This window comes from Astyanax mexicanus, chromosome 15 (assembly GCF_023375975.1).
Source record: "Astyanax mexicanus isolate ESR-SI-001 chromosome 15, AstMex3_surface, whole genome shotgun sequence".
Lineage (NCBI taxonomy): Eukaryota > Metazoa > Chordata > Actinopteri > Characiformes > Acestrorhamphidae > Astyanax > Astyanax mexicanus.
This window is the reverse complement of record NC_064422.1, coordinates 13,866,157-13,892,388: the sequence shown is the minus strand read 5'-3', so window position 1 is coordinate 13,892,388 and position 26,232 is coordinate 13,866,157. Positions and strand designations below refer to the sequence as shown.

The 26,232-nt window shown below is 40.2% G+C and overlaps 1 protein-coding gene across 3 annotated transcripts in view; it reads right to left on the bottom strand.

Annotated features, from left to right (window-relative positions):
• Positions 1-24,607, bottom strand: part of LOC103040611 (disintegrin and metalloproteinase domain-containing protein 12) — a 75,192-nt gene extending 50,585 nt beyond the window's left edge. For 2 of the 3 annotated variants that reach the window (XM_049464382.1, XM_049464384.1), the window contains exons 1-3: positions 16,967-17,430; positions 9,768-9,880; positions 8,193-8,266 (exon numbers count right to left, since the gene is read on the bottom strand). In XM_049464382.1, coding sequence (XP_049320339.1) covers positions 8,193-8,266; positions 9,768-9,880; positions 16,967-17,054 — 275 coding nt within the window. In that variant the 5' untranslated portion in view covers positions 17,055-17,430. Of the gene's footprint in view, positions 1-8,192; positions 8,267-9,767; positions 9,881-16,966; positions 17,431-24,114 lie in introns of those variants that run through there. The other variant, XM_049464383.1, reaches the window with a different exon arrangement.
• Between the last annotated feature and the right edge of the window lie 1,625 nt (positions 24,608-26,232).

The window sequence follows — 26,232 nt, the reverse complement described above, 5'->3', positions numbered from 1 at the left end:
AACCCTGCTTTAACTCAACGCTGCTTTAACTCAACTCTCCCGAAATTAACGAACAAACGGGAAAGAAATTACTCTCTGATAAAATCAGAGCTCTGGTGTTGGATATTAAATGTCCTCAGTAGAGACGCCAGTCTCTTCAGCGGGAGGGAAATGGTTTTCTGGTCAGTTGGACTCAAAACAAGACTTTTCTTTTTTCTCTTTTCTTTGAATCAGCTCGGGTCGGTTCTGGACGCCGTCCTGCTCCCCCTCAAAAGAGCTGGAGAAGAACTCTGTCCTCCGGCACTGAATCAGCAGAGAGGGACAGACTGACGGACGTCCACCCAGCAGCAGAACTGGGGGTGCTGAGAGTGGAGTTCAGGCTGAGTGTGAGACTGAGGACAGGATGTGGAACAGAGAGAGACACGAATACAAACACAAAAACCTGTCAGAAACAGATTTAACTAATGCTTCAGTGATTCACCCCCCCACCCCAGCCTGCCCCCCAGCCTCCGGACTGCTGATCTGACGGTGGATCTTCAGCAGATGATGAAGAGCAGTCTGGGTTTAAAACCCTCAGGATTGAGATTTTCCACCCCGGCGTCTCGTTGGTTCTGCTGGTCAGAGAGGATCTTTAACAGCCCTGACTTTAATCTGCACTGCTGGACAGGAAACAGTGGAAGACAGAGGAGATTAAGAGTCTTGAAGACTGGACTGAGTGATTGCCTGAGGAGATCTTGAAGGATATCCTATTGTGGACTATTGTAATCTGTCAAACTGAATCATCTCCAGAACTGAGGCTGGATAAGAACACACAACCTACACATCACACAGGCATATGAAATCTAAACCAACAGAAAACCTTCTCCAGCTCTAACATCAGTCGTGGATCTCTGCAGTTATAGAGTCAGTAGAGTATTGGTGGTTTTATGTAAACCTCTATAGCTTTATCTGATCAGACACTTCATCTTTATCATACTGCAGTGGTGACATTCTATTCTATTATATTCTATTCTATTACAGTCCCACGCTGGAGTGTATACAGAGAGACTGCACAGCCAGGACTGAATTAAACACCTGTGTTCAGTATTTAAAATATTTTTGTTGATACAGAGTTTACTATAATTGCATTTTAGGCATTTTTTCAGACAATCTTACAGTATTTAGAGCTACTCACACAGACTTGATTCATCATGCAGATATTTGATGCAATATTTGCTGTTTCCAGGGAAGATAATAAAATATCTGTGTGTTTTTCTCAGCGTGGCTTCCTCTGGGTTCTCCAGCTGCCTCCCGCCTCCATCAGTTCCACAGTATGGATGAATTCCCTCTTTAACAACAGTTTTACTGTGGTGCCCTGCAGTGGATGGAGCTCTGTTCATGAGGGTCAATTTATTGCATGTAGGCTGTAGAGCACCATAGCCCTAACCAGGAAGATGTGGAAAAGAAGAAGGATGGAGGGATGATATAAAGGAATCATCACTTACAGACGCCAGTCAGCTGGAGCTAAGTGTGGTGTAGCAGGTTGATAACTTACTTACAGATTTCTCCATATGAACTTCTAGTATTTGTGAAATATGGCTCAACATTACGCTCATCGATCTTCACACAAGCACTCCCACATATTCTCCACACGACTGCATGAACCAAACTGTAACATCTGTACTGAGAGAATATGGGTGGAATTCACACACCGTTACACCCCGTAAATCTTACACCCAAATATCAACAAAAACACTTAAATCTGCCTGCAGGTCCAGCTAGCAGCAATTACAGAGTTCTCACACTTCAGGACACACAGCATCACTTAGCCTAATGTGAAACATGTTTCACGTTCAGAAGACAAACGATCCTGCAGATAAAATTCAGCAGAACACTCCGTTAACTTCCAGGCTCCTGGAGAAGGAAGGGAAATAAAGCAGAGTGAATTCATCAGCTGATCTGTTCGGTGATGCTCGCCACGCTCGCAGGAGAAGACAGGCTGAATTTATGATCCGCCGGAGCTCCTTCACTTCCTTGTTTCCTCCAGCGTGAGAGAGACCCGGGCGAGTCGCCCCGCGCTCCCATAATCCATCACTTCCTGAGAGGAGAGCCAGACAGGTGACCAGCGCTGAGCCTGAGCAGAAAACAGCAGCAGGTCTCACTCTCTGCTCTACTGTTTCTGTTCATACAGACCAGACCTGAGCCATGTTCATAAATTACTGCATACGGAACAACACCAACTAAACCCCACTGAAACCAGAACAGAGAGAGAGAGAGAGGGAATAAGAGGAGATACTGAGAAAACAGCGCTGAAACCAAACCACAGATACTGTAGCAATACTCTGAACTATTACACTAAAACAGACCTGCTAACAGTTCAGTCCAGCAAGAATCAAACGTGTGAAAAGTATCTCCATTCATTACTCTGTAGTTAAAAGTTTAGATACTAGAGTTTAATAAAATACTTCTGTAGAAGTTTAAGAATAAACTCAAGCTTTTTACTCTTTAAGTAAAAGTGTTTAAAAATAGTACTGTATTCAAAACTACTTAAAGTATAAAAGTAAAAGTAATGTAAGGGGAAAAACTAAAAAAGCCATTACGAACAAAAGCTTAGGCCACGCCCACAGAGTCCTATAGTGCACTACCCCCCCCCCAAAACACATTTTACTAAAAGTTATAATGACACACACACACACACATACACACTCTCATACACACACACACACACACACACACACACACACCGTGTCCTGGAGGTGGGGATTTTGTTAGTGGGGGATGGTGGTGTTAACAGGTCTGTGTAATTAATTAGAGATGCTGGAAGGTCTGCTGTATTAATTAGAGCTTTAAGCTGGAAATAATTGGAATGTAAAAAACAGAGCGGCGTCTCGAGGAGAAGGAGGAGGAGAAGTGAGGAGCAGATAGGAGGAGGAGGAGAGGTGAGGAGGAGAAGGAGTGAGGAGAAGTGAGGACAAGGAGGAGCAGATAGGAGGAGGAGGAGGAGCAGTGAGGAGGAGGAGTGAGGAGGAGGAGGAATGAAGAGGTGGAGAGGTGGAAAGCTGGGTCTGGGGTGGAGGAGATGGAGGAGGTAGAGGAGCTAGAGTTAGAGGTGGAGGAGGTGAAGGTGGTTGGAGATGTTATCAGTAGAGCAGGGTTGTTGGGTGTTTGTTAGGGGTGGAGGAGGTAAAGGTGGGTGGAGGAGTTGAAGGTGGGTGGAGGAGGTGGGGGGGGGATGTTATCAGTAGAGCAGGTTAATGATGTTGGATGAATGTTCTCAGACTCCTGATGAAGAACTCGACTCACAGATAAACACAGAAACTCTGCAGAAACAATAAACTGTTCCAGATAAACTCTAATATTTCTAAAAACAGTCTTTACTGAACAAGTTTATACAAATAATACTAATTACATTAATTACCATCATTTGTGTATATATTAATTATAAGGCTTGATGTACATTTATGCAGAATTAATACATAAAATATAAAAGAACAGATTTTCTATAGTAACAGGATGATCAGGATCAACAGATATTAAGGAGTTTAAGAACAGAAAGCAGAGCTTCAGCGAGTCATTTCTTATTAGAACTGTAATTATTATACGGTATGTCACAGTAACCTGTGTGGGTTTTATCCTCTGGATCAGCCTAACGCCATTCCCATTTCCACAACCCTGACTGGCAGGTATAGAACACAACACCACGCAAACAGTGTTCAAAACCACACCCCACACCAGACCCTCTGCCTCACACTGTCTCTTCTGTTCCTCTGATACAGAACTGGGGCAGATCTGTACGGTGCGGCACTTTTGATTTTTAAAAAAAGGGTTGAAAAATATTAATAATTAAAAATACTAAAGTGATTTTTTGCAGTGCTGTCACTGAGAGCTCTCCTTAATGACCATCTAACACCATATCTACGAGCTCGAGTGTTAGTTTAGGATTATTTCTGGCATATTTTTGCAGGAAATGAAAGAAAGTAGGACATGTGGATGTGAAGATTAAAAGGAATTTGATTAGATGCAGATGTAGAGAAGAGGACTGTGTACTGTATGCAATTTACTGCCATTGAAAAGTGGCATCAATATAACATCAACCACAATCTGCCACCAATTTAAAATGTAAAATATTAAGAACCATTTCTGTGTTGAGAACTGAAATATAAATGATAAACACTTCATTACAGTGTGATCCAGTCTGTTTAGAACAGAAAGTGCTGAAGTGTATGTACTGATAGGATTCACTCACAAGCACTAAATAATACAGTCAGGGTTTCCCAGGTCATAGAAAATGATAAATCACCCTCTTTAATCCCGTTTGATTTGATGTAGTTTTATAATATCTCACAAGATATTAATTATTCATACTTTAATTCTGTTCCCTTCTATTACATTCAGTCAAACACACTACTATACTAAAAACAGACTAATCATCCAACATCCTGACCTCACTAACACTCAAATCCTCACAGCAATGTTCCAAAATCTAGTACATGGTTTTCCCTGGACAGTAGAGACAGTTACTCCAACAAAAGCAGGATAAACTGTGTTTAATAGCAATAAACTACAAATCCAGACTTTAAATGCTCTTCATAAAAAACATTAATAAAACAGAAAAACTGCAAAACCTACTGTATTTTTTCTTGTTTAATAAAGAATAATTAATAATTTACCTTTGACTAACAAAACAAATATCTGAAATACTATAGAATAAATACTTTACATATAAATAACTCTAATACTCTACCTCAGGTGAGATCATTACCTCTCTCTCTCTCTCTCTCTCTCTCTCTATATATATATATATATATATATATATATATATATAGTTTCTCTCTCAGGTGAAATGCTGAGGTTGTTAACAGCTGAAACTAGACCCCCACACTCAGCCACACACACAAATACACACGCACACACACACAGAGACACATGTCTGGATGTCACTTCACTTTTATAATAACATGTCCTCTCTGTCCACCGTGGCCGAGGATCTTACATAATCACTGTCCCCAGTCTCTGCTGTCTTCATCTGTCTCTCTATATTCTTCCCCCTCTCCCTCCATCTTTATCTCTCTCTCTCTCTCTCCCTCTCCCCCTCCTGACAGGGACTGGTGTTGCCATGGGAAACGGCCCTGAATCACCTGCTTTTCTGTTTCTCTTCGTTTTTGCATGAACTCTTTCTTCTTCTGTTTTTTCCCGACTGAACTCTAAACATCTGCAGATAAAATAATTCTGAAGAGAAGCAAACACTCAGACTGTTTCCTTCAGCTCAGCCGAACAAGTCTGACCAGAGAAACTCCTCATCAGCTCTGAGAATCAAAATGCAACGTATAACTACAATATACAGCCATAACAATAAAACCCCCGGTGTAATGCTGTGTCTGTAACCTGGAGCTGCTTAATACAGATCAGATTTATCATTATTCTCACAGGATAAAATCAAACAGACTCACCTGAATCCGTCTGAGAACAAACAACTATCCGTAAACTCCAGCAGACTGTTGTAAATGTTATTGATCCCAAACAGATAAAAAGCCAGTGCACTAATAAATAAAGCAACATGCACGTGGTGCAGCTATCAGAATAATCAGAATTCTTTATAAACATGCATATATATATATATATATATATATATATATATATATATATATATATATATATATATATATATATATATATATATATATATATGTACTTTCTAAAGTGTCCAGAGTGTCTATTACCCAAAATGCACCTGACTTTACATACACCTCCTTCCCACTGCATTCCTGCCGAGTATTGCTCTGGTTCCGTCTGACAGACAAAGTGGTTCATTTCATTGTTTATTTTTTATTTTAGTGCATGATCTTTTTATTTTATATTGTATACGATTGTTTGTCTCAGTCATTGTTTTTCTGTATCGACTGATTCTCCTTCCTCCTTGATCCTATTTGTTGTATTTTTGACTCTTGTTTTAATCTGATCTTTTTGATTGTCCCTCTTTAATAAAGACTCATCATCAGATCCTCACTCCTCGTCTCCTGTCTGCCAGATCCTGAGAGTAGAGACTGTATTCAGTAAATCTGTAGAGTCTCAGAGTTTTATCTGACTGACTGCAGTTCTGATCATCCTGGAGAAAAATGGATCCAGAGCTTCTGAATGAGGTGAGCAGTCTCTAATGAGTAAAATCACACTCTTCACATTATTACAGAACTTTCTCATTATTCTCTGTCAAATATAATTTCACATCACTAAACTGAGGTGTTTCCAGTTCCGCTGTCTGAGTCTGATAATGACCCGGGTTTGATCTCATTACCCAGAACCACCCTGTTCTCTAACTCTGCTGCTTCAGACCTCTCTGACCGCTCAGTAAATTACACTACACAGCAAACGAGCTTCACGAGCCTCACGCCGTCCATTGGGTTGTATTGGGACAGCTATGTTTACACTAATATAACTGAAGTGGTTTGAGTGATTAGATTTGTTTTAATGAGTCTTGGGTGTGTTTATATTTGCATTTTTATGTGATTTGGTCTAATCCAGACATAATTCTGATACTCCAGTCACGTAAAGTGATCAAGTGACTAAAAGTGTGCTCTGTGATGGGGGAAGGAGCAGGTCTACAAAATGTGTGTTGTTTTTTTTTTTTTTTTTTTTGCAAATTTGACAGAGTGATGGACAGTGTTGGATTAATTTCTAAAGAAAGAAGGAGAATAAAATCATCACGTCTCAATAATATTTATATACAGTTTCACCAAATCAAATCACTTATCCTACATCACTCTTATCACATTAACCGATTCAGCTCAAGAGACTCTATAATCTCTTTTATAATCACATTTATTAACCCCTCTGACTGAACAGAGAAAAGGAAAATCACATCCTGAGAAAAAGAAGAAGAAGATCTCAGAGTAATGATTCATACAGGAGATGAAAGGCAGGACATGAAGAGATCTGTCTCTTTTTCAGGTCAAGTGAAGAGAATGAAAAGAACCAGGCTCTCCAGTATCTCTGAATATCAGTTAGTGTGAAGTGTGTTACGCTGCTTCCATTATAAAAGTCCCTCTTAAATCTGGGAGGCAGATGGAGGAGAGTTGAAGGACGTGGTGGAGAGACTTTAGCAGGTTCAGCTCTGTTCAATTTGCAGTGAGGATAAAAAGGAAAATGCATGAATTACGGGATAATGTAAAGCCTTGATGTCCACCTTTAGATACGGACTCCTTATCTTTAGTGTAGATAAACTGCTGAAACTCATCTGCTCGATTAGAGCATGTCCTGCTTTATTCAATACCTGTTTAATGTTCTTATTTTATTATTTTCTACATCAAAACTATGAAGGAACCCACATGTTCCATGTTCCTACATCATCCTTTATTCCTTCAGCATTCTTCAGCATTGTAGCAGCACTGGGGGTGGAGTTACGAGGCCAGGATATAATCATAATAATAAACAAACTGTATTTAGAACATGATAGAGAGTAAATGACCAACAAAAGAGCAGCAGTTCTGCTTGTGGAGACTTTTATCACCATCTAACCAAACACTAAAGGTGAATAATGACCCACAACTAAATCTAATGTATCTAAACAAACATATAAAACCCATAACTCCTATCCTTTTACACACAAACAACATAAAGCTCTGTAATTAATCTAAAACATGCTGCTGCTAATCCCCTCCATCCTCAGTAGATGGCGGAACAAAATAAAAATATTATTTAAATATTATATATATATATTTTTTCATTTGCGTTCCTTTATCGGTATGTGTCTCTAAACTCTCTAAAACTCCCTTCAGTGGTGGCGCTATAATTAAATGAAAAGGGTAAACCTGCAGTGAAGAACACTGATTGTTAGACTGAACTGACACCAATAAATCCATAATTCCTGGTATTTATTTATTTAAGAGTATTTTATCCTCTTTAGTACGTATTATAGATAATCACAGTATTGTGATATCATTGTTATCATGACCAACATTTCATAATAAACTGTATCCCTCTGTGATTCCAACACCCAGTCTAAACCCTTAACTGGTTCTGTGATTTATTCTGGTTTTACGAGGTTTTGATCCAGAAAACCAAACCGAGCAACAGAGGTGAAGCTCCATCTGTGTGCAGGTGAAGAGGACGGTGTGTGTCCTCAGCAATACACTCATCTATACACACCCATTTATATACCAAAAAAAAACACAGATACACAAAGAGAGAGAGAGAGAGAGAGAGAGAGAGAGAGAGAGAGAGAATGAAGGGAAACTCACTCGTTTTTCTGCAGGATGAGCTGCAGCTGTTCTCCCTCTGCTTCAATCAGAAGCTCCAGTGATGCAGGATTTCCCTAAACCAGAGAAAAACGATCTGCTTACAGAAAATACATGATAAATATCCACATGTGGACAAAAGTATTGGGACTCCTGTTCATTCATCCTTTCTACGGAAATTAAGAACATTAAACAGAGTTTATACTCCGGGAAAAAGGTTGGGTTAGGGTTTGGAAAAGAATTGCTGTGAGGATTTCATTCCCATCATTCCCATCTGTATGCAGCTTCATCATCTTTCTAGAGAACACAGTTCCACAGATCAATACTGGGGTTTTAAACTCCTCTAACCAATTATTTAGAACTGACATGACAAATGTCATGGGACAGGTGCGTTCGCATGGATAATTCTAGCCAGACACTGCCGGTCACAATAACTACCACACACTGTGGTGTCCACTGTGGATGGTAATGCATTCTTTGACATATTTCTGGTACACAGGACACTACTGTAGATCCAGGAATGTTAACTCCATCTGGTGCTCACTATCAGGCCTCACTCCAACTCCCATAATTCACCTCACCTTGCCATGAGCATGCTGACAGAATTCAACCTCACTCACAAGATAACACCTCACAACATGTACAGGTGTGGGCGTTCCAAAGCTCTCCCCTGAATAAACACTTTATGACTTTTGGGACACCACTGTCTCATACTCTATACTTTATACTTTGTGCATCTCTTTCTAAATTCAGAATAAATTAAAATAAATCATCTTCTTAAGATGAAAAAGATTAAAAAAAAGCAGAGAAGTGAGAATCTCATTAGTCTCCTGCTGTTTCTCCACTTTCAGCAACATTTGCAAACCAAATACATCAATTACACAACTCATTACATTCATAACAGGTTAACAGCCTCTTAAAGACGGAGCAGCTGATTGGTTGATAGCATAATTAAAGCCACCTGGCGTATAAATAATCTCCCAGTCTTTAACTGAAAAGAGCTGATTATTAAATATCTTCAGATATTAAAATTAAAACTGTGTTTATATATATAGAAGCAGACGTTCCATTTCCTCCCTTTCTATAGAAATAAAGTTAAAATATTTACCACATTTAAAATTTACAACCAGAGACCAGAGCATTAATAAATCTCAACATTAAAACTGCAGTTATTGTATTTTAGTATCAAATAATTTACAATTCCCAATATTTACCCAATATTAGGGATGAACCAAATATTTGGCAACAGAAATTAAGCTAAATAACAGAATAATTTATAATATATCATGACATTTTCTTAATTTCCAAGATTTTTTTACATAGTAAAAGAATAGTGAAGTGATCTATCAGATTATGAAGGAACACATAATGAATCATGTAGAAACTTAAAAACAGTGTTATACAAACCTAAATACTCTGAAGTATTTAGATACTCTTATCTGAGGAGCTGTTTGTTAACTTGTGGTTTCTGAAGCTGAAAACTCTGATCAACTTATCCTGTACAACAGAGGAAACTCTCGCTCTTCTACCCTTTATCCTCTATCCTAAATTACAAGCCCATTAAGTAGCAGTGGTTACCATGGTTTGTAGGTGGCTGATTGGTCTCTTCTGTCCTCCAATGAGAAGCCACGGCTCTGTAGACTCATAGTGTTCCTGTTTGATATCTGGTCTCAGCTGGCTGACTGGATCAACTGATGAGAAAATAAAACAAAACAAAAATGTAATTTCCATCTTACAGGAAACCTGAACATCCATCAATACTCCATCTCCACATGTTATAAATCCATTACAGAGACATAAACCAGCATATCACACCTACAGCTCTTATAATTACTTTCTTATTATAAATATATAACACCCCCCGCAGATCTGAGAATGGCTGTGAAGCTTCACATCAAAACCTACAGGAATCATAGACAGATACTACAGGAAGCACCTGCAGAGAGAGAGAGGTCCTGCAGAGAGAGGTCCTGTAGAAAGAGAGGTCCTGTAGAGTGTTTGTTTTAAACACTTAAGTTACTACATGATTCCATATGTGTTCCTTCATTATCTGATAGATCACTATACTGTTTATTTATAATGTAGGAAAATAATTTTGTATAAGAAATAACATTGAATAAGATGTCCAAACTTTTGACTGGTACTGTATATTTAAATGTTTAAATATATAATAAATGTTTAAATGACTAATTTTATCACATGATTGTGAAATATTTGATGGAGAATATTTGAAGTAAAAAAGGGGGTGGGGATCTGGATTTAGCTACACAGGCCTCCTCACACATACTGCTTTTGTTCTGGTTGAGAAAACAGACACATCTGGATGACAGTGATTTATTACCATCCCTCTCTCTCTCTTTCTTTTTCTCTCTCTCTCTCTCTCTCTGTAGTAATGGTTTAGAGCTGCGCAATATATAGTTTCAGCTTCATCACAATGTGCTCATGCACAATATTCACAACGCAAATGAATCTACCTCATCCAGCACAAAAATCTTTTAAATCATTTGGACTTTAAGAAAAATGATGTTAAGTTGAAGCAGGTAAAAAGAAAAAGAAGAAGTGTTGTGTCTCAGTGTGCAGACGCATCACAGCAGTACAGGTATAACAGATTATACTGGGGATTCTGTATCTACTGTAACTGTAGATTAAATGTATCTGAGGGGAATCGGTTACTCTGATTCTGCTGCACAAAACCTGTAAAAACCACTCAAACTATTACCTACACACGAATCTACTAACCAATCAGAGTCAAGTATAAGGAGACGACGTGTGTTCAGTCTGCATTGTGAAACCAAAACTAACTGAACTTTGATTAACGTAGATTAAAGGATGAAACAATGAAGAACATGAATCTTGGTTAAATGAGAGTGCAGACTGATATATCTGTGAATTCATTAAATAACATCAGTGTTTCTGCTATAGGTAAACCTGCCTTATCAATACATATCAATTAATACAGTTCAGACTCTCCTCTACAGTTTAAAGGCTGCTGATGTTGAGAGGAGCAGTGAGCTCAGAGAGGCTGATGAATCTCCATCACCTCCTCAGCCGGGTCGCTCCGGCAGCGCTCTGAAGACGAGCTTCACCCTGCTGAAGGTCTGGAGCTGATTGGGTGCTTTATTCCAGTTCCACAGCGCTGGATTTAACGGGAGTAAATCTGGCAACCCAGTCCCAGCTTTTCTCCTGCAGTCGAACCCGAGACACCGTTAATCTACGAGACTTCCTGTGTCCGGGTTCGAGCTGCGGAGCTGCATCAGTAAATTACAGTTCTGGGTCTGAAAGCAAAAATGAAAGTCTGAATGCAATAAGAAAGCAGTAAAAGCGGCTCCAGCTCTTATTTATACAGCCAATGAAACAGAGTGTAAACATGAGCTTTAATAAAGACATGAGTCTTCACTCCTGCCCAGCGAGAGACTCGCTATTTATATTCCTTTAATAAAGACTATAAAAGAACTGAGTGTGTGTGTGTGTGTGTGTGTGTGTGTGTGTGTGTGAGTGATTGATGTGTATTGGCTTCCATGGTACTGGTTTATTTTCGGTTGTATTAAAAGATGTAAATGAAGTGAAGCTGTGAAAGATCACTGTTTAAAGAAATACAGTGAATACAGATCTGTGAGAAAATAAATAAAATTAATATTTGTATTTCGTAGTGTAATATAAAATAATATTTTCATTGATACCTCTAAGGCACTGTGATACATTTTGACAGAGTTTTTCTACAAAAAAACACAATATTATCATTAAAAAACATTCTTTATACTGGTAACGCAGCTGGTTAAAGAGGACATAAGTATTGGGACATCTCTTCATTTATTGTTTCCTCTGAAATTACTGGTATAACAGATCCTGATTTATACACATTGCTCGGATGGAAAATATGACCACATAAACGATGGAGTTGATGAGAGCAAAGAGCGCCACCTACCCACCCAGAGAGAGCATGGCAAGAGGGATGCTTAGTGCTCGCTCTGACTCCGGCTGCTGATGGTGAAGCAGCATGACGCAAGATTAGATTGCTGAGCTACTCAGAGCATCGAGAGTATGAAAAGCAGGTTTTGCTCAAATATTGAATTTTCCTCAGTAAACCAGTGATAAAAACCCACTAAAGCTCTTTACCCAACAATGGTTTAAGTGTCGCTACAGCACTTCTGCCTGATAGAGAGAATACAAATAGAGAAAGAGAGAAAGAGAAAGAAGCAGAGTGTCAAAGAGAGAGAGAGAGAGTGAGAGAGAGAGAGAGAGAGAGAGAGAGAGAGAGAGAGAGAGAGAGAGAAAGAGGGAGAGAGTGCGAGAGAGCGCGAGAGCGGAGATTAATGTGTGTAATTGAGAGTGATGGACATCACCTATCATTTTCTCTTGTCTGTCCGGAGCTTTAAGCTCAGATAAAAGCGAGACGGTATTTAAAGTGCTCTCTCAGAGCCTCTGTTTAAATAATGCTCTTTTACACATCTATCAGAAAACGGTCTTCAGTGAACAGTGCAGAACCAGAACACTGAAAAATACTCAATACAGAACACCAGATTCTCAAAATACTGTTACAGAGAGTCTCTAAAAACTAGCATAAATACACACTGCAGAGACATCCATCTATACAATATATATATACATACATATATATATATATATATATATATATATATATATATATATATATATATATATACACATACATATATATATATATATATATATATATATATATATATATATATATATATATATATATACATACATATATATATATATATATATATATATATATATATATATATATATATACACTAGGAGCACACGAGGAGCATCACATTTGTGGGGTCAATTAAACGCTCAAAATGGCCAGAAAAAGAGAACTTTCATCTGAAACTCGACAGTCTATTCTTGTTCTTAGAAATGAAGGCTATTCCATGTGAGAAATTGCTAAGAAATTGAAGATTTCCTACAACGGTGTGTACTACTCCCTTCAGAGGACAGCACAAACAGGCTCTAACCAGAGTAGAAAACGAAGTGGGAGGCCGCGTTGCAAAACTAAGCAAGAAGATAAGTACATTAGAGTCTCTAGTTTGAGAAACAGACGCTTCACAGGTCCCCAACTGGCATCTTCATTAAATAGTACCCGCAAAACACCAGTGTCAACATCTACAGTGAAGAGGCGGCTGCGGGATTTTGGGCTTCAGGGCAGAGTGGCAAAGAAAAAGCCATATCTGAGACTGGCTAATAAAAGAAAAAGATTAAGATGGGCAAAAGAACACAGACATTGGACAGAGGAAGACTGGAAAAAAGTGTTGTGGACGGATGAATCCAAGTTTGAGGTGTTTGGATCACAAAGAAGAACGTTTGTGAGACGCAGAACAAATGAAAAGATGCTGGAAGAATACCTGACGCCATCTGTTAAGCATGGTGGAGGTAATGTGATGGTCTGGGGTTGCTTTGGTGCTGGTAAGGTGGGAGATTTGTACAGGGTAAAAGGGATTCTGAATAAGGAAGGCTATCACTCCATTTTGCAACGCCATGCCATACCCAGTGGACAGCGCCTGATCGGAGCCAATTTCGTCCTACAACAGGACAATGACCCTAAACACACCTCCAAATTGTGCAAGAACTATTTACAGCAGAAGCAGGCAGCTGGTATTCTATTGGTAATGGAGATCTGAACCCCATTGAGCTGTTGTGGGAGCAGCTTGACCGTATGGTACGCCAGAAGTGCCCATCCAACCAATCCAACTTGTGGGAGCTGCTTCTAGAAGCGTGGGGTGCAATCTCTCCAGCTTACCTCAACAAATTAACAGCTAGAATGCCAAAGGTGTGCAATGCTGTAATTGCTGCAAATGGAGGATTCTTTGATGAAAGCAAAGTTTGATGTAAAAACAATGTTATTTCAAATACAAATCATTATTTCTAACCTTGTCAATGTCTTGACTCTATTTTCTATTCATTTCACAACGTATGGTGGTGAATAAGTGTGACTTTTCATGGAAAACACAAAATTGTTTGCGTGACCCCAAACTTTTGAACGGCAGTGTGTATATATATATATATATATATATATATATATATATATCCCACACCTGATATTGAGCTCAAACTCATCTACACAGAGTTCTATTCTAATAACAGAGAGAATACTCAGCTGATTTGTGCATCAGCAGAAATGGAGATGTGAGATTTTTGTCCGATACTGAAGATAAATCTGCAGATGGATAATATTTATACAGCAGTTCATCACACAGCTGTTCTCACCTCATTAACCGCCCTGAACTTTACCCCTGTTTCTCTAAATCTGTCAGAAAGGAAAATCCTCAGCTCTCCAGCAGCACTAGGACCCAGAGGACTCCTGCCCCGGGGTTCTGGCAGGCAGGCCGAGCCCCGGCTCCACCATATGCTCCAGTGTGGAAACCAGGCCGGAGAGAGGAGCCAGCGGGACAGAGATAACCCTCAAGACCTTTCAGTAGAGCAGGACATTAGCAGTGGAGACGGGTCACAGTGCGGCGTAATAAATTTATATGAAATATATGATACTAGCTTTTATTCCATTACTTGTAGCATTATCAGTTTAATTTAAGCACAGTCCTTCTATGTATAAATTACAGTCGCTATTCAATTTAATCGTTTAATTTAGTCATAATCTTGTTTACTCTGATAATCTACGGAGCTGTTTTGAGTAAATGGAAGGAATCATTAGCAGTGCCATTCCCAAGCTAATGACAATGCTAACGATTATGCTAATGTGGTCGTTTGCACTGATATTAACCGGGGAATTTACAGCCAAGCGTCAACACCACACCCTAACGTCCAACCTTTACACCATTTAATATTCAGAGTCACTCCAGTGATAGAATAAAACATTCTGATTCATTTCAGACCAGACTGTGAACAATGACCCAGATACACACTCTATAAACTATAACTATATAAACATGTAGAGTAAAAATTCAATGCAAACATTAATGTGTTTCCCTGTTCTCAGATCATCCTGCAATAAAAGAGACACAAAAACCTCAAACACCAAGACCTGCATTTATAAAGAGTTTAAGATGATAAAACACAGGATATTTGTTATGTTATTAATATATTAGACCTTAATGCAGCCATTTCTCAACCATGCTGTCATTTCATAAATGCACTGAATAAATAGTATTTTAATAATATCTATAAAAACACAGTGTTCGGGTTTCCAGGGGCCGACCCTCAGCCCAGTGAACACCCTTCAGCCGCTCCTTCGGGCTGGAGTGTGTGGAGGTTTGGGCCACACACAGTGTGGAGTGTGTGTGGGTGGGGTGCAGGCGGTGGTTAAATGGCTGGGTGATGGATCTCCTCCGCTGGGAGATCAGTCTCTCTCTGGACTCGGACACACCCGGCCCTGCAATAATCTGAAGGAGCAGATCCAGCTCTGTTTTCTGTGCTCTGGGACTCGGAGCAGCTCTCAGAGCCTCAGCGCTCACTGATCCGTACTCTAAGACCTTTCAGAAAACTATATTTACACATCCTCGTAGAATAAAAAGCGAGACGGACGGATAATCAGAGCTCACGGACGTGGACTACTGGATCAGTGCACCACTCACTCACTCTGTCTGTAAAACCTCGACCAGAACCATCTGAACTGTTTATTTATTTGGGGAATTCAGAATTTAAATATTTTGCTCATATTTATCAGACTGAAGCTTCACCTGCTTTAAATTATTTAGGAACGACAGAATAAGAAAGAGTGAGAGAGCGTCAGATAGAGAGTAATATAGAGTAAGGTAAAGTTAATGTTCTCCTCCACCAGTCTTACACACTGCTTTTGGATAACTTTATGCTGCTTTACTCCCGGTGCAAAAATTCAAGCAGTTCAGTTTGGTGGTTTGAGATCATCCATCTTCCTCTTGATTATATTGCAGAGGTTTTCAATTTGGTCAAATTAAAAAACTCATCATTTTGAGCTCTCTTTAATTTCTTCCAGAGCTGTGTATGTATTTATATATTTTCTGTTCACTCCTCACTGCTGAACTCAGGAGTGTCTGTGCGACAGCTGCTCTGTGCTGTGATATGATATGATGTTATGTCTGGCAGTGATCTGATGTGATGTGGATTCAGGATCACTCTCAGCTGTCTCCTGCTGCTCAACACGAGCCTGAGAACTGGAGATCCGCTCGGATTACTGTCAGAAATAGAGAGAGACGACTGTCTGCTGATATTACAGCACCGTTCCTCAGGTCTAACGGCGGCGCTGCCCGGCACCGGGACACAGGTCACTGTGAAACACCGGTGCGAGAGGAGCTCCAAACCCTCTCGCTCTCCAGAGGTTCTGATCATCTGAACACTGTGATGGTTTTATGAAAACTGGGCCAGAAGTTTGTGGAGAGAAAAGGTATTAAAAACGCACCAGGATTCACCCGGTCTCCACCATCGCTTACTCAGACTGGAGGACTGAAGCATTTAGAACCTTCAGAATTACAGATCCAATCTTTCACTGCAGAATTCCTCTTACTGCAGAAGCGCCCTCTAGCGGGCCCGCCGGCGGGCCCGTTCTGACTATGTAAATTAGAACGCTTAAAAGCGTCAAATATTCTAAACATACCGACCAACTAACCAACTCATATTCATAAGTACTACTTTAACTACCTGCATGCAAATTTACAGCCATCTACATGAAACCAGTCGCCAGAAATCTCCAACTGAAAACAGCCTGTTTTTTCACATTGTTTACATGAGAAACACGCCTCCCCAACAAAATAGCCTTATAAAATAATATTAGTGTATAAAATAACATCATATTATATTATTGAAAATCCACTTACTATCACAGCATCCACAATACAGCACTGAACCGCAGGTAAAATATCCATAAAGTCCTTTATTTGCCTGCTCACTGCTCCTCAAAAACATGCGTTTAGTTTCAGCGCAGCCGTAACGTCGTATTCTCAAGCTCCCAGCGACTACACAATGGAATATTTTCCGTAAAGTTGTACGTGAATACAAAGCTAAGGGTGTCCTCTTCTAGATTCTGTGGTTTTTATTGGTCTACAATCCACTACTTTTCTTGAGTGATCGTCTTTTGAACCAATGGCGTGAGCGCTGGATCGCGCTGGTGTTCAGGGCTGTCCAATCAAATCAGATCATAGCCTTTCTCCAGCGTCACAAAAGTGATTGACACCTATTTCAACCAATAGTCCACCCTTAGACGAAAACACTGATACGTAATTTGCCCTGATTGGTCTCCGAATGGCTGGGGGAGGGGCATGCCAAACCGTCACCACGTCACAAAAAAAAAACCCTCTCCAAACGCTAAAACTCCATAGCGCACACAGCGCGCAAACATGTGATTTTATGTGTCATTTCATCAAAAAAATATTAATATTACCCTGAGATGGACTCACATTAATTTATTTTATCACAAAGAAACAAAAAAATATTAAAATGTTGTTTTATAGAGACAGATTCATCTCTGTATTAGACTGGGGCGCTCTGGAGAGGTTTTTAAGCCTTTGGTGACGCCTGGTGGACACCTTATATATAATGCAGTGTAAATTCCCATGCTGTCAAAATAATGTTTTCAAATTTTGTACTTTGTTTGACAAGACCCTAATAAACCAGGAAATGTAGAGAATGATTAGCTAATCATCACCAACATCCATACACACACTATAAACTCAAAATATAATAGGCGCTTTTTGTTTTTTTTTTACATTTTCCTCTGCATTTAATGTTCTCAAATAGATCCTAAATAATGAAAATTACCTCTTGAAAGTGAATTACTGTTTTGTCCCAAGTGTCTACTTCAGTTTAAGCCCTGACTGGTCATTGTGCTATATGTAAAACTTAAGATATCCAGTGTGATAGCATAGTAGTGCAAATCGCATGAAAATGAGCAAAAACATGGATCTGCAGTAAGGGGTTTGACCTGCTGATACAGCAGAGGAAAAAATTACAGGATTCAGATTTAACATAGGAAGGGCTCTGAGGAGTCCAGCAGACTAAAGCCATCAGCAGCCGGAGTCTGAGAGAGAGAGAGAGTACAGGTCATACTGCATCTCCACCATCAGCCTTTCCTGAGGCAGTCCTGATTAGTGCCAGTTTCATCAAAACTTTTTGATGGTCATTGCAGCTGAAATTTAAGTAATTAACTCTTGATGAGAAAAGATCATCGCAGCATACTTTGGTTTGCATGAGACATGATGCGACACAATACCAGGGTCTCCCACAGAGCTATCTAGGTAAAGCGGCCGCCTGACAACAACTATCATTAGATCTATTGAAACTAATAAAAAATAAATGAAAATGAGCTTAAATCAATGCATTAAAAGTCTCGATTTGAAATAAAGGCCAAATCTAGCCATATCTGTCATATCTTGTCAAGTATGTCTATTTTTATAAACCATAAACTAGAGGCCTTTCTTATCAACTGGTATAAGCTAGGCCTGTTACAATAAATATATATATTTATAGATACACAATAATATGGAGTTATATCATATCAGACAAGAAGAAGCACAACAATGAACTTATTAACAGGAATTCTCTAAAGCTGTACATCAGCCTGTGATCTTTACTTCTGAATATCTGTAGTAATTCAGTGAAATTAGACAGACATACAAACCGTCCTCTTCTAATCTCTCACAATTTACATGACAGAACCTCCTCTGGCTGAACTAATCCCACTTCAACAGAGCTGCAGTCATAAATATCTGCTCCATTATGGTCTGGGCTCATTTCTACAGGCTGTAAACGCTCCAGTAGAGCTGAGATTCTGCATCACAGAGAACGTCCTTCATTCTGCTAATGAATCTCAATAAACTCCATTCAGTCTGCCTCAGGATCTCACTCACCTCAGGTTTAGGGGTCATCAGACACATAAAACACACACACACACATATATATACACACATACACACATATACACACACACACACACAGCCTGTAAAAGCGTTTTATTAGTAAGTTATTTTCAGTGTTTCTGTTGGACGGTTCTGCGCTTCATCCTGTTCCAATTAAACCTCCAGAGACGGAGAACACACACCTGCTCTACACTGATGCTCCAGATTACACTAATTACCCCTTAATTACCCCTTAACGACCCCAGCCAGGTCACCAACTCCTGCTCCTCACCGGGAGGCATTCTGGGAAGATGAGTTTTATTCTCATAGGAGCCCCAGATTATCACTTCAGCATGACGCAACAGACACACACATACACACACTAACACACACTCACACACATTAATACTAACACACACACGCACACACTTATACACTCTGTCCTCGTTTCTCTCTCTCTTTATTTCCTGTATTCTTCCATCTCTCCTCCTCTCATCCTTCCTGCCATCAGCCAGCCTGACTGGCCTATCACTGACCTGCAGAACCCTCACAGATAACACCTCATCACTGACCTGCAGAAACACACACACACACACACACACACACACACACACACACACACACACACACACACACACACACACACACACACACACAGTCGAGCACTCTGTGCTTATGGAGATGTGAGTTATGGGAGCTGGAGTGAAGCCCGACAGATGGGAGATTCCATTTCTGAAGTTGTGTAGATATTTAACATTTCTCTGTTCACAGTGTCACACGTGTAGCAGGAATATCAGGGATTACAGTCTGAAGAATAGTTGTGACCAGTGGCCGTCCACATCCATATTAAATACTGACGCCCCGCATACATATTCAGATTTACAGGACATGGAAACGGTTAAAGGGGAAATACAGCAGTTCTCAGGACTTTTGACATGTGAGTGTATGTAGATACTCGTGTCCTACAATCTACAATCTTCTTCATCCAGAGCTCCAGTGCAAAACCAGAGCAGCAAACCTCAGATATAAAACATATCTCAGATGATGATGGAGTAAATGTGGGGTAAAACAGTTTATATTTATATTTTTCTCCAAACTACTCCTTTAATCTCTGCTCTCTCTGCTTTAGTCTCTTTCTTCTCCAGCTGCCCGTTTATTACCTTCCTCTCCGCTCTGTTCTCTCACTCTGCTATTTTATGGTTGCTTTTCCAGCCTCCCCTCAAACGCTCTCAAGAGAGTGTTTCCCTTCACACTCTCCACTCCTCATCTCTCGTCCTCCACACCTGTTTCTGTCACTTTTCTGCAAAACAACTTCCTGCCTCTCGCTCATAAACACAAACCCACCTACCTGCATATATACTGTACCATCAGGAGCCTCACGCCTATAGACACAAACTCACAAACATGCTGCCTTACACTGAAATAATACCAGTAACACATCAGAAAGAGTATCGACCTCACCTCTGCACAAACAAGCACTACCACACCTACTCACCAACCATCCCCCCACATTAGCCATCTACTCATCCCCCACTAAACATCTACTGATAAACCCCAATCAACCCCAATCAACCAAACCCTGCTCCCACATCCCCGCAGTAACCGTCCAATGATTTCACCCACCTCCATCCACTGATCCCCCACTAACCATCTACCTTAATATTCCCCATTCAAATTCCCACTGATCCCACTCCCCAACATTAACCATCCACTGATCCTCCAATCCCCTACTAACCCCAATCAATCAACCCCCCCCCACACTAACCCAGTGCTGATCTAGACTAAACCATCATGCCTAGTTCAGAACTACTGATCTCCGATCAACCAGCTAACCCCCACTAACCCCACGCAACCAATCTACTGATTCCCCAATCCTCTACTTCCCTTAATCAACTGACACACATACTAATTATCATCTACTGATCCCTCCAACCAAACCCCCAAATCAACTGATCCCAAATCAACCCCCTTCACCAATCAACCAATCCCAAATCAACCAAACCCCCAAATCAACTAAACCCCAAATCGACTAATCCAAAATCAACCCTCTTACCCAATCAACCAATCCCAAATCAACCAAACCCAAATTATCCAATCCCAAATCAACTAATCCGAAATCAACCCTCTTACCCAATCAACCAATACCAAATCAACCAAACCCAAATTATCCAATCCCAAATCAACTAATCCGAAATCAACCCTCTTACCCAATCAACCAATACCAAATCAACCAAACCCAAATTATCCAATCCCAAATCAACCAAACGTCAAAATCACCCCCTTCACCAATCATCTACTGATCCTCACCAACATCCCCAAAATCCAATCCATCCCCCAACACAGACTAATACTTATCCATTGATCCCTCCAACCAAACAATCTGATCTGATCCCAAATCATCTAACCCAATAACCCTATTCTCTCTCTCTCTCTCTCTCTCTCTCTCTCTCTCTCTCTCTCTCAGTGTTGACCCTCTGCACTGTGGTGATGAGTGTGATCGGGCTGAATGTGTGTCAGTGGTATATTTGATTAATTTATCACAGCTGTCAGTGCTGAGCATGATCATCCGATTTCATTAGTGTCCTCCTCTCCTGCAGTCTGGTGTAATCACCACAGCAGATAAAGAGGACTTTTCATTTCACTGCAGAAATGCCAGCACTGTTAATGCATTCAGCTCGTCTTTATAACTCGCTTTAATCAAACTATTCATTTCATCCCACATAGAATTAACCTGCAGGACCCCAGATTTAGGACACAACAAACACGCCCGTTATTAAACTCAGACATAAACATCCATCACTGAGCGCAGGGGGGGTGGTGGGGTGACCTCACCCTGCATGGGTGTTTGCATTTGTGGTGCTTAACCAATCACACACATCACAGAGCAATCAGTTCAAACAAAATAAACACACACTCATACACACACACGCACACACACTTACACTCAGACACACACACACACTCTCTCTCTCTCTCTCTCTCTCTCTTTTTAAAGCGGCCAGTTTTTGAAGAGCTCCAGGCTGCAGAGTGCACTGGAGACACACTTGGAGAAGCTCCCAAATCCCAAACACACCAACAGCTGTACAACATTCAGCCACTAGAAACCTAATCCTAAAACACACTCGCCCGCAGTAACTATTTCATGCCCACATCATCCTGACTTAGTTTAGTTCTGCATTTCATAAACTACACAGACAAAAGTATTACAACACCTGCTCAACCACTGTTTCTACCAACTATCAACCACCCTTCTAACCATCTACTGATCCCCCACTAACCCTCAACTAGTCGACAGAACATCTACTGATCCCCCACTAACCCCCAATCAGTCTACAGTAGCTCTACTGATCCCCCACTGAACCCCCAATCAGTCTACAGTAGATCTACTGATCCCTCACTAAACCCCCAGACAGTTTACAGAACATCTACTGATCCCCCACTAACCCCCAATCAGTCTACAGTAGCTCTACTGATCCCCCACTGAACCCCCAATCAGTCTACAGTAGATCTACTGATCCCCCACTAAACCCCCAATCAGTTTACAGAACATCTACTGATCCCCCACTAACCCCCAATCAGTCTACAGTAGCTCTACTGATCCTCCACTGAACCCCAAATCAGTCTACATCTACTGATCCCCCACTAACCCCCAATCAGTCTACAGTAGCTCTACTGATATCACACTAAACCCCCAATTAGTTTACAGAGCATCTACTGATATCACACTTTTCCCAACCAATTAGCCTCAAACACTCTACACCGATCATTTACTGATTTCCGAAGCAATCAACCACCTCACTAACCATCTACTGAACCCCACTAATTCCAAATCAGTCAATCCCACAAACCCTACTAACTATCCTATCTACTCATCCCCATACCAACTCCAAACCACCCACCCCGCTCCCATTTCCCACATTAACGATCCACTTATCCCCCAGTCCTCCCCACCACTAATCACCACCAAACATTCAATTAAAGCAATTACAAAGCTGGTCCTGCTTTTGTTTGAGTAACTGTCTCTACTGCCCTCGGAAAGCATATAGCCACAAGAGTGTTAGTGTGGTCCATTCCCACCCTCCTCATCTCCAACTCCTGAACCCAACCCATCCCAAAATGAATAACCATCCTTCAATACAAAGGGGTCTACCACTCTAGACCACCACGCCTGATACAGAACCTGAAGCTTAACGAGACCTAATCTACTGATGGTGCGTCTCTAGATCAATGTGGGTCAATAAGTCCAACCCATCAAGCTAATAATGATTAATGTATTGTACACATAATAAATATATATATATATATATATTTACTCAGCAGCTCCACAAACATATTTAAGAGTGATATAACACATCATATAACAAATCAGAAGTGCATTATTAAAAGCTGTGCATGCTCTATAAATAGCTGCAGGAAAAGGAGTCTGAGTAAGGCAAAAAGAGATGTTTTCAGCTTCAAGCGTTTCTAAACTGGGATTTATGAAACAAAATATATAATTTACTTCTTTATTTACTGAGAAACAGGATGATTAGTGAGTGAAGGCTCCAGCACGGATGATATTATAAACATCAAATCACTTTATCACACACTACATAAAATACCATAAAATCACCTCTTTATCATATACAGTACTTGTAACATAAACTTTTAATCACTTTGTAAAAACAAATACAACCTAATTCATGTTTAATCTCATATATCCTGACCCTTTATTTATACTCTAACTTGTAATCACATAATAAGAACATCACAGCATAACTTATTATTCATTAAATAATAACTCAATCTCCTCGTATTCACCTGAAACATAAAATCATTTCCTAATAGTCAAGAAACACTTAGAATTATGTTATATACATTAATTGTTATTAATAACACTTATTAATTAACGTATTACAACTTATTACATAATAACTTGTTTTCACAACATTACTTATGTATAACATGACTTTTACCAAATTTACCATAACTTTAATCTCACATCACACATAATTCATAACATAACTACTAATCACCACATAATCACCACACACACTATATAACTGCTCGTTTGCTGTGATTGTGATAACCGGTCATCACACACACACACACACACACACAGTCAGTCAGTAACAGCGCGCGCTGACTCTTACCTGTGTTGTGACCCAAGCACGCGGACAGGAGCATCATCAGCAGAGCGGGGCGGCGCGCGCAGCCCATCCTGCTCCTCACTGATCTCCTACAGCACTGTTACTTTCATCTTCATCACCAACATCATCTTCATCATCATTATCATCATCCTGCTGAACAGGACAACAGCTGCAGCGCTGCTCACATCACACACACACACACTTCCAGCGCGTGCACAGTCAGCTGCTAGAGTCCAGGCTGCACGCGAACTTCCCCCAACATGAGAGAGAGAGACAGAGAGTGACAGAGAGAGCGAGAGAGAGAGAGAGAGAGAGAGAGAGAGAGAGAGAGAGAGAGAGGTAAAGAGTGATAGAGGTAAAGAGTGATAGAGAGAGGTAGAGTAGGAGCAGTGAGGAGCTGCAGGGTGGAGCGCGGAGGTTCTGAGGAGGTTCTAGAGCGGGTTCTGCAGGAGGAGCTGCAGCTCAGCAGCGCTGCGCAGAACAAAGTGCTGAATTGAGAGCGAGCACGTGCTGCCCGGGGTAAAGAGGAGGAGGAGGAGGAGGAGGAGGAGGAGATGAGCTGCATGGTCCTAGCACCTCCTACTTTCTCACAAACACTACAAATACACACTGTATTACACTGTAATACATTATATATGAATACCATTCTAGAATTTCCTAAAATAATAGTAAAGCGATCTATCAGATTATGAAGGAACACATAATTAATCATATAGTAACTTAAAAACAGTGTTAAACAAACCGAAATACTGTTTGTTAACTTGTGGTTTCTGAGGCTGAAAACTCTAATGCACTTATCCTGTACAACAGAGGGAACTCTCACTCTTCTATCCTTTCCTGGGGCGATTCTGATAAGTGCCAGTTCCATCATTATAACAGTTTTGATTATCTTTGTGTTGACTGCCCTTGAGGAAACTTTCAAAGTTCTTGAAATTCTTCTTTTTAGAATGTCTGACCTTCATTTCTTCTTAAAGTAGTTTATTCTTTATTTAGTTAAGTAGTTGTTGCCTCTCATAATCTGGATTAGAACATTACTCAAATATTCACTATTCACTGTATACCTGTAACTCTACCTCTTCACTACTTTACTTTAACTGATGCTCTCAAACACATTAAGAGACAAGAAATTCAAGTAATTAACTCTTGATGAGTTCAGCACAGCTGTTAACTGAAAGCCTGAATTCCAGGAGACTCTACCTCATAAAACTGACTGAGAAAATCCAGCAGAGATGTTCAAAACTGATCATTTAAACAAGAGGAGCTACTTTAAAGAATGTAAAATATAAAAGATGTTCTGGTTTGTTTAACATTTTTTTGTTTGAAAGATTTTATTAAATATTAACATTGAATCTCCTGAAGAAGCAGATTTCACATACCATTCATGAGCTGGCAGATCTTGGTGATGGTGATCTTGTATTTGATCAGTTGGATATATTGAATTTGATCAGTTTATATATTGATATATATTGAATTTGACTGAAATGTTTAATGCTGGGTTTAATACGGGTTAATCTCTGAGCTTAGAGCTCCAGGCTGGAGTTGAGCTGAGTTTCAGGAGGGATTTTGAATCTGTCTGAAAGATGGTGTTGTTTGTTTGCATGTGTGAATACAGTGCATCCATATTGATTTTTGAGGAGCTGTAATGTGGGCCTGACTTTCTGAAAATGAAATAGAATGAATTGTGGGTTTGAATCAGAATATTTGATTTTGGCTCAGAGCAGATCTCACATCTCTCACAGCCTGAGCTCTTCTCCTCTCAAACACACTGCTTTTACATATTCACTCAATTATTCAACACTGCCATCCACAGCTCATTACCTCCCATTTAGGTGTTCAGAGAGAGAGAGAGAGAGAAAGACAGAGAGAGACAGACAGAGACAGAGAGAGAAACAGAGAGAGAGAGAGAGAGGGAGTGAGAGATAGAGAGAGGAACAGAGAGAGGGAGAGAGAGATAGAGAGAGAGGGGGAGAGAGTCAAAGAGAGAGAGACAGAGAGAGAGACAGACAGAGACAGAAACAGAGAGAGAGAGAGGAACAGAGAGAGGGAGAGAGAGATAGAGAGAGAGTCAAAGAGAGAGAGTCAAAGAGAGAGAGAGAGGAACAGAGAGAGGGAGAGAGAGAT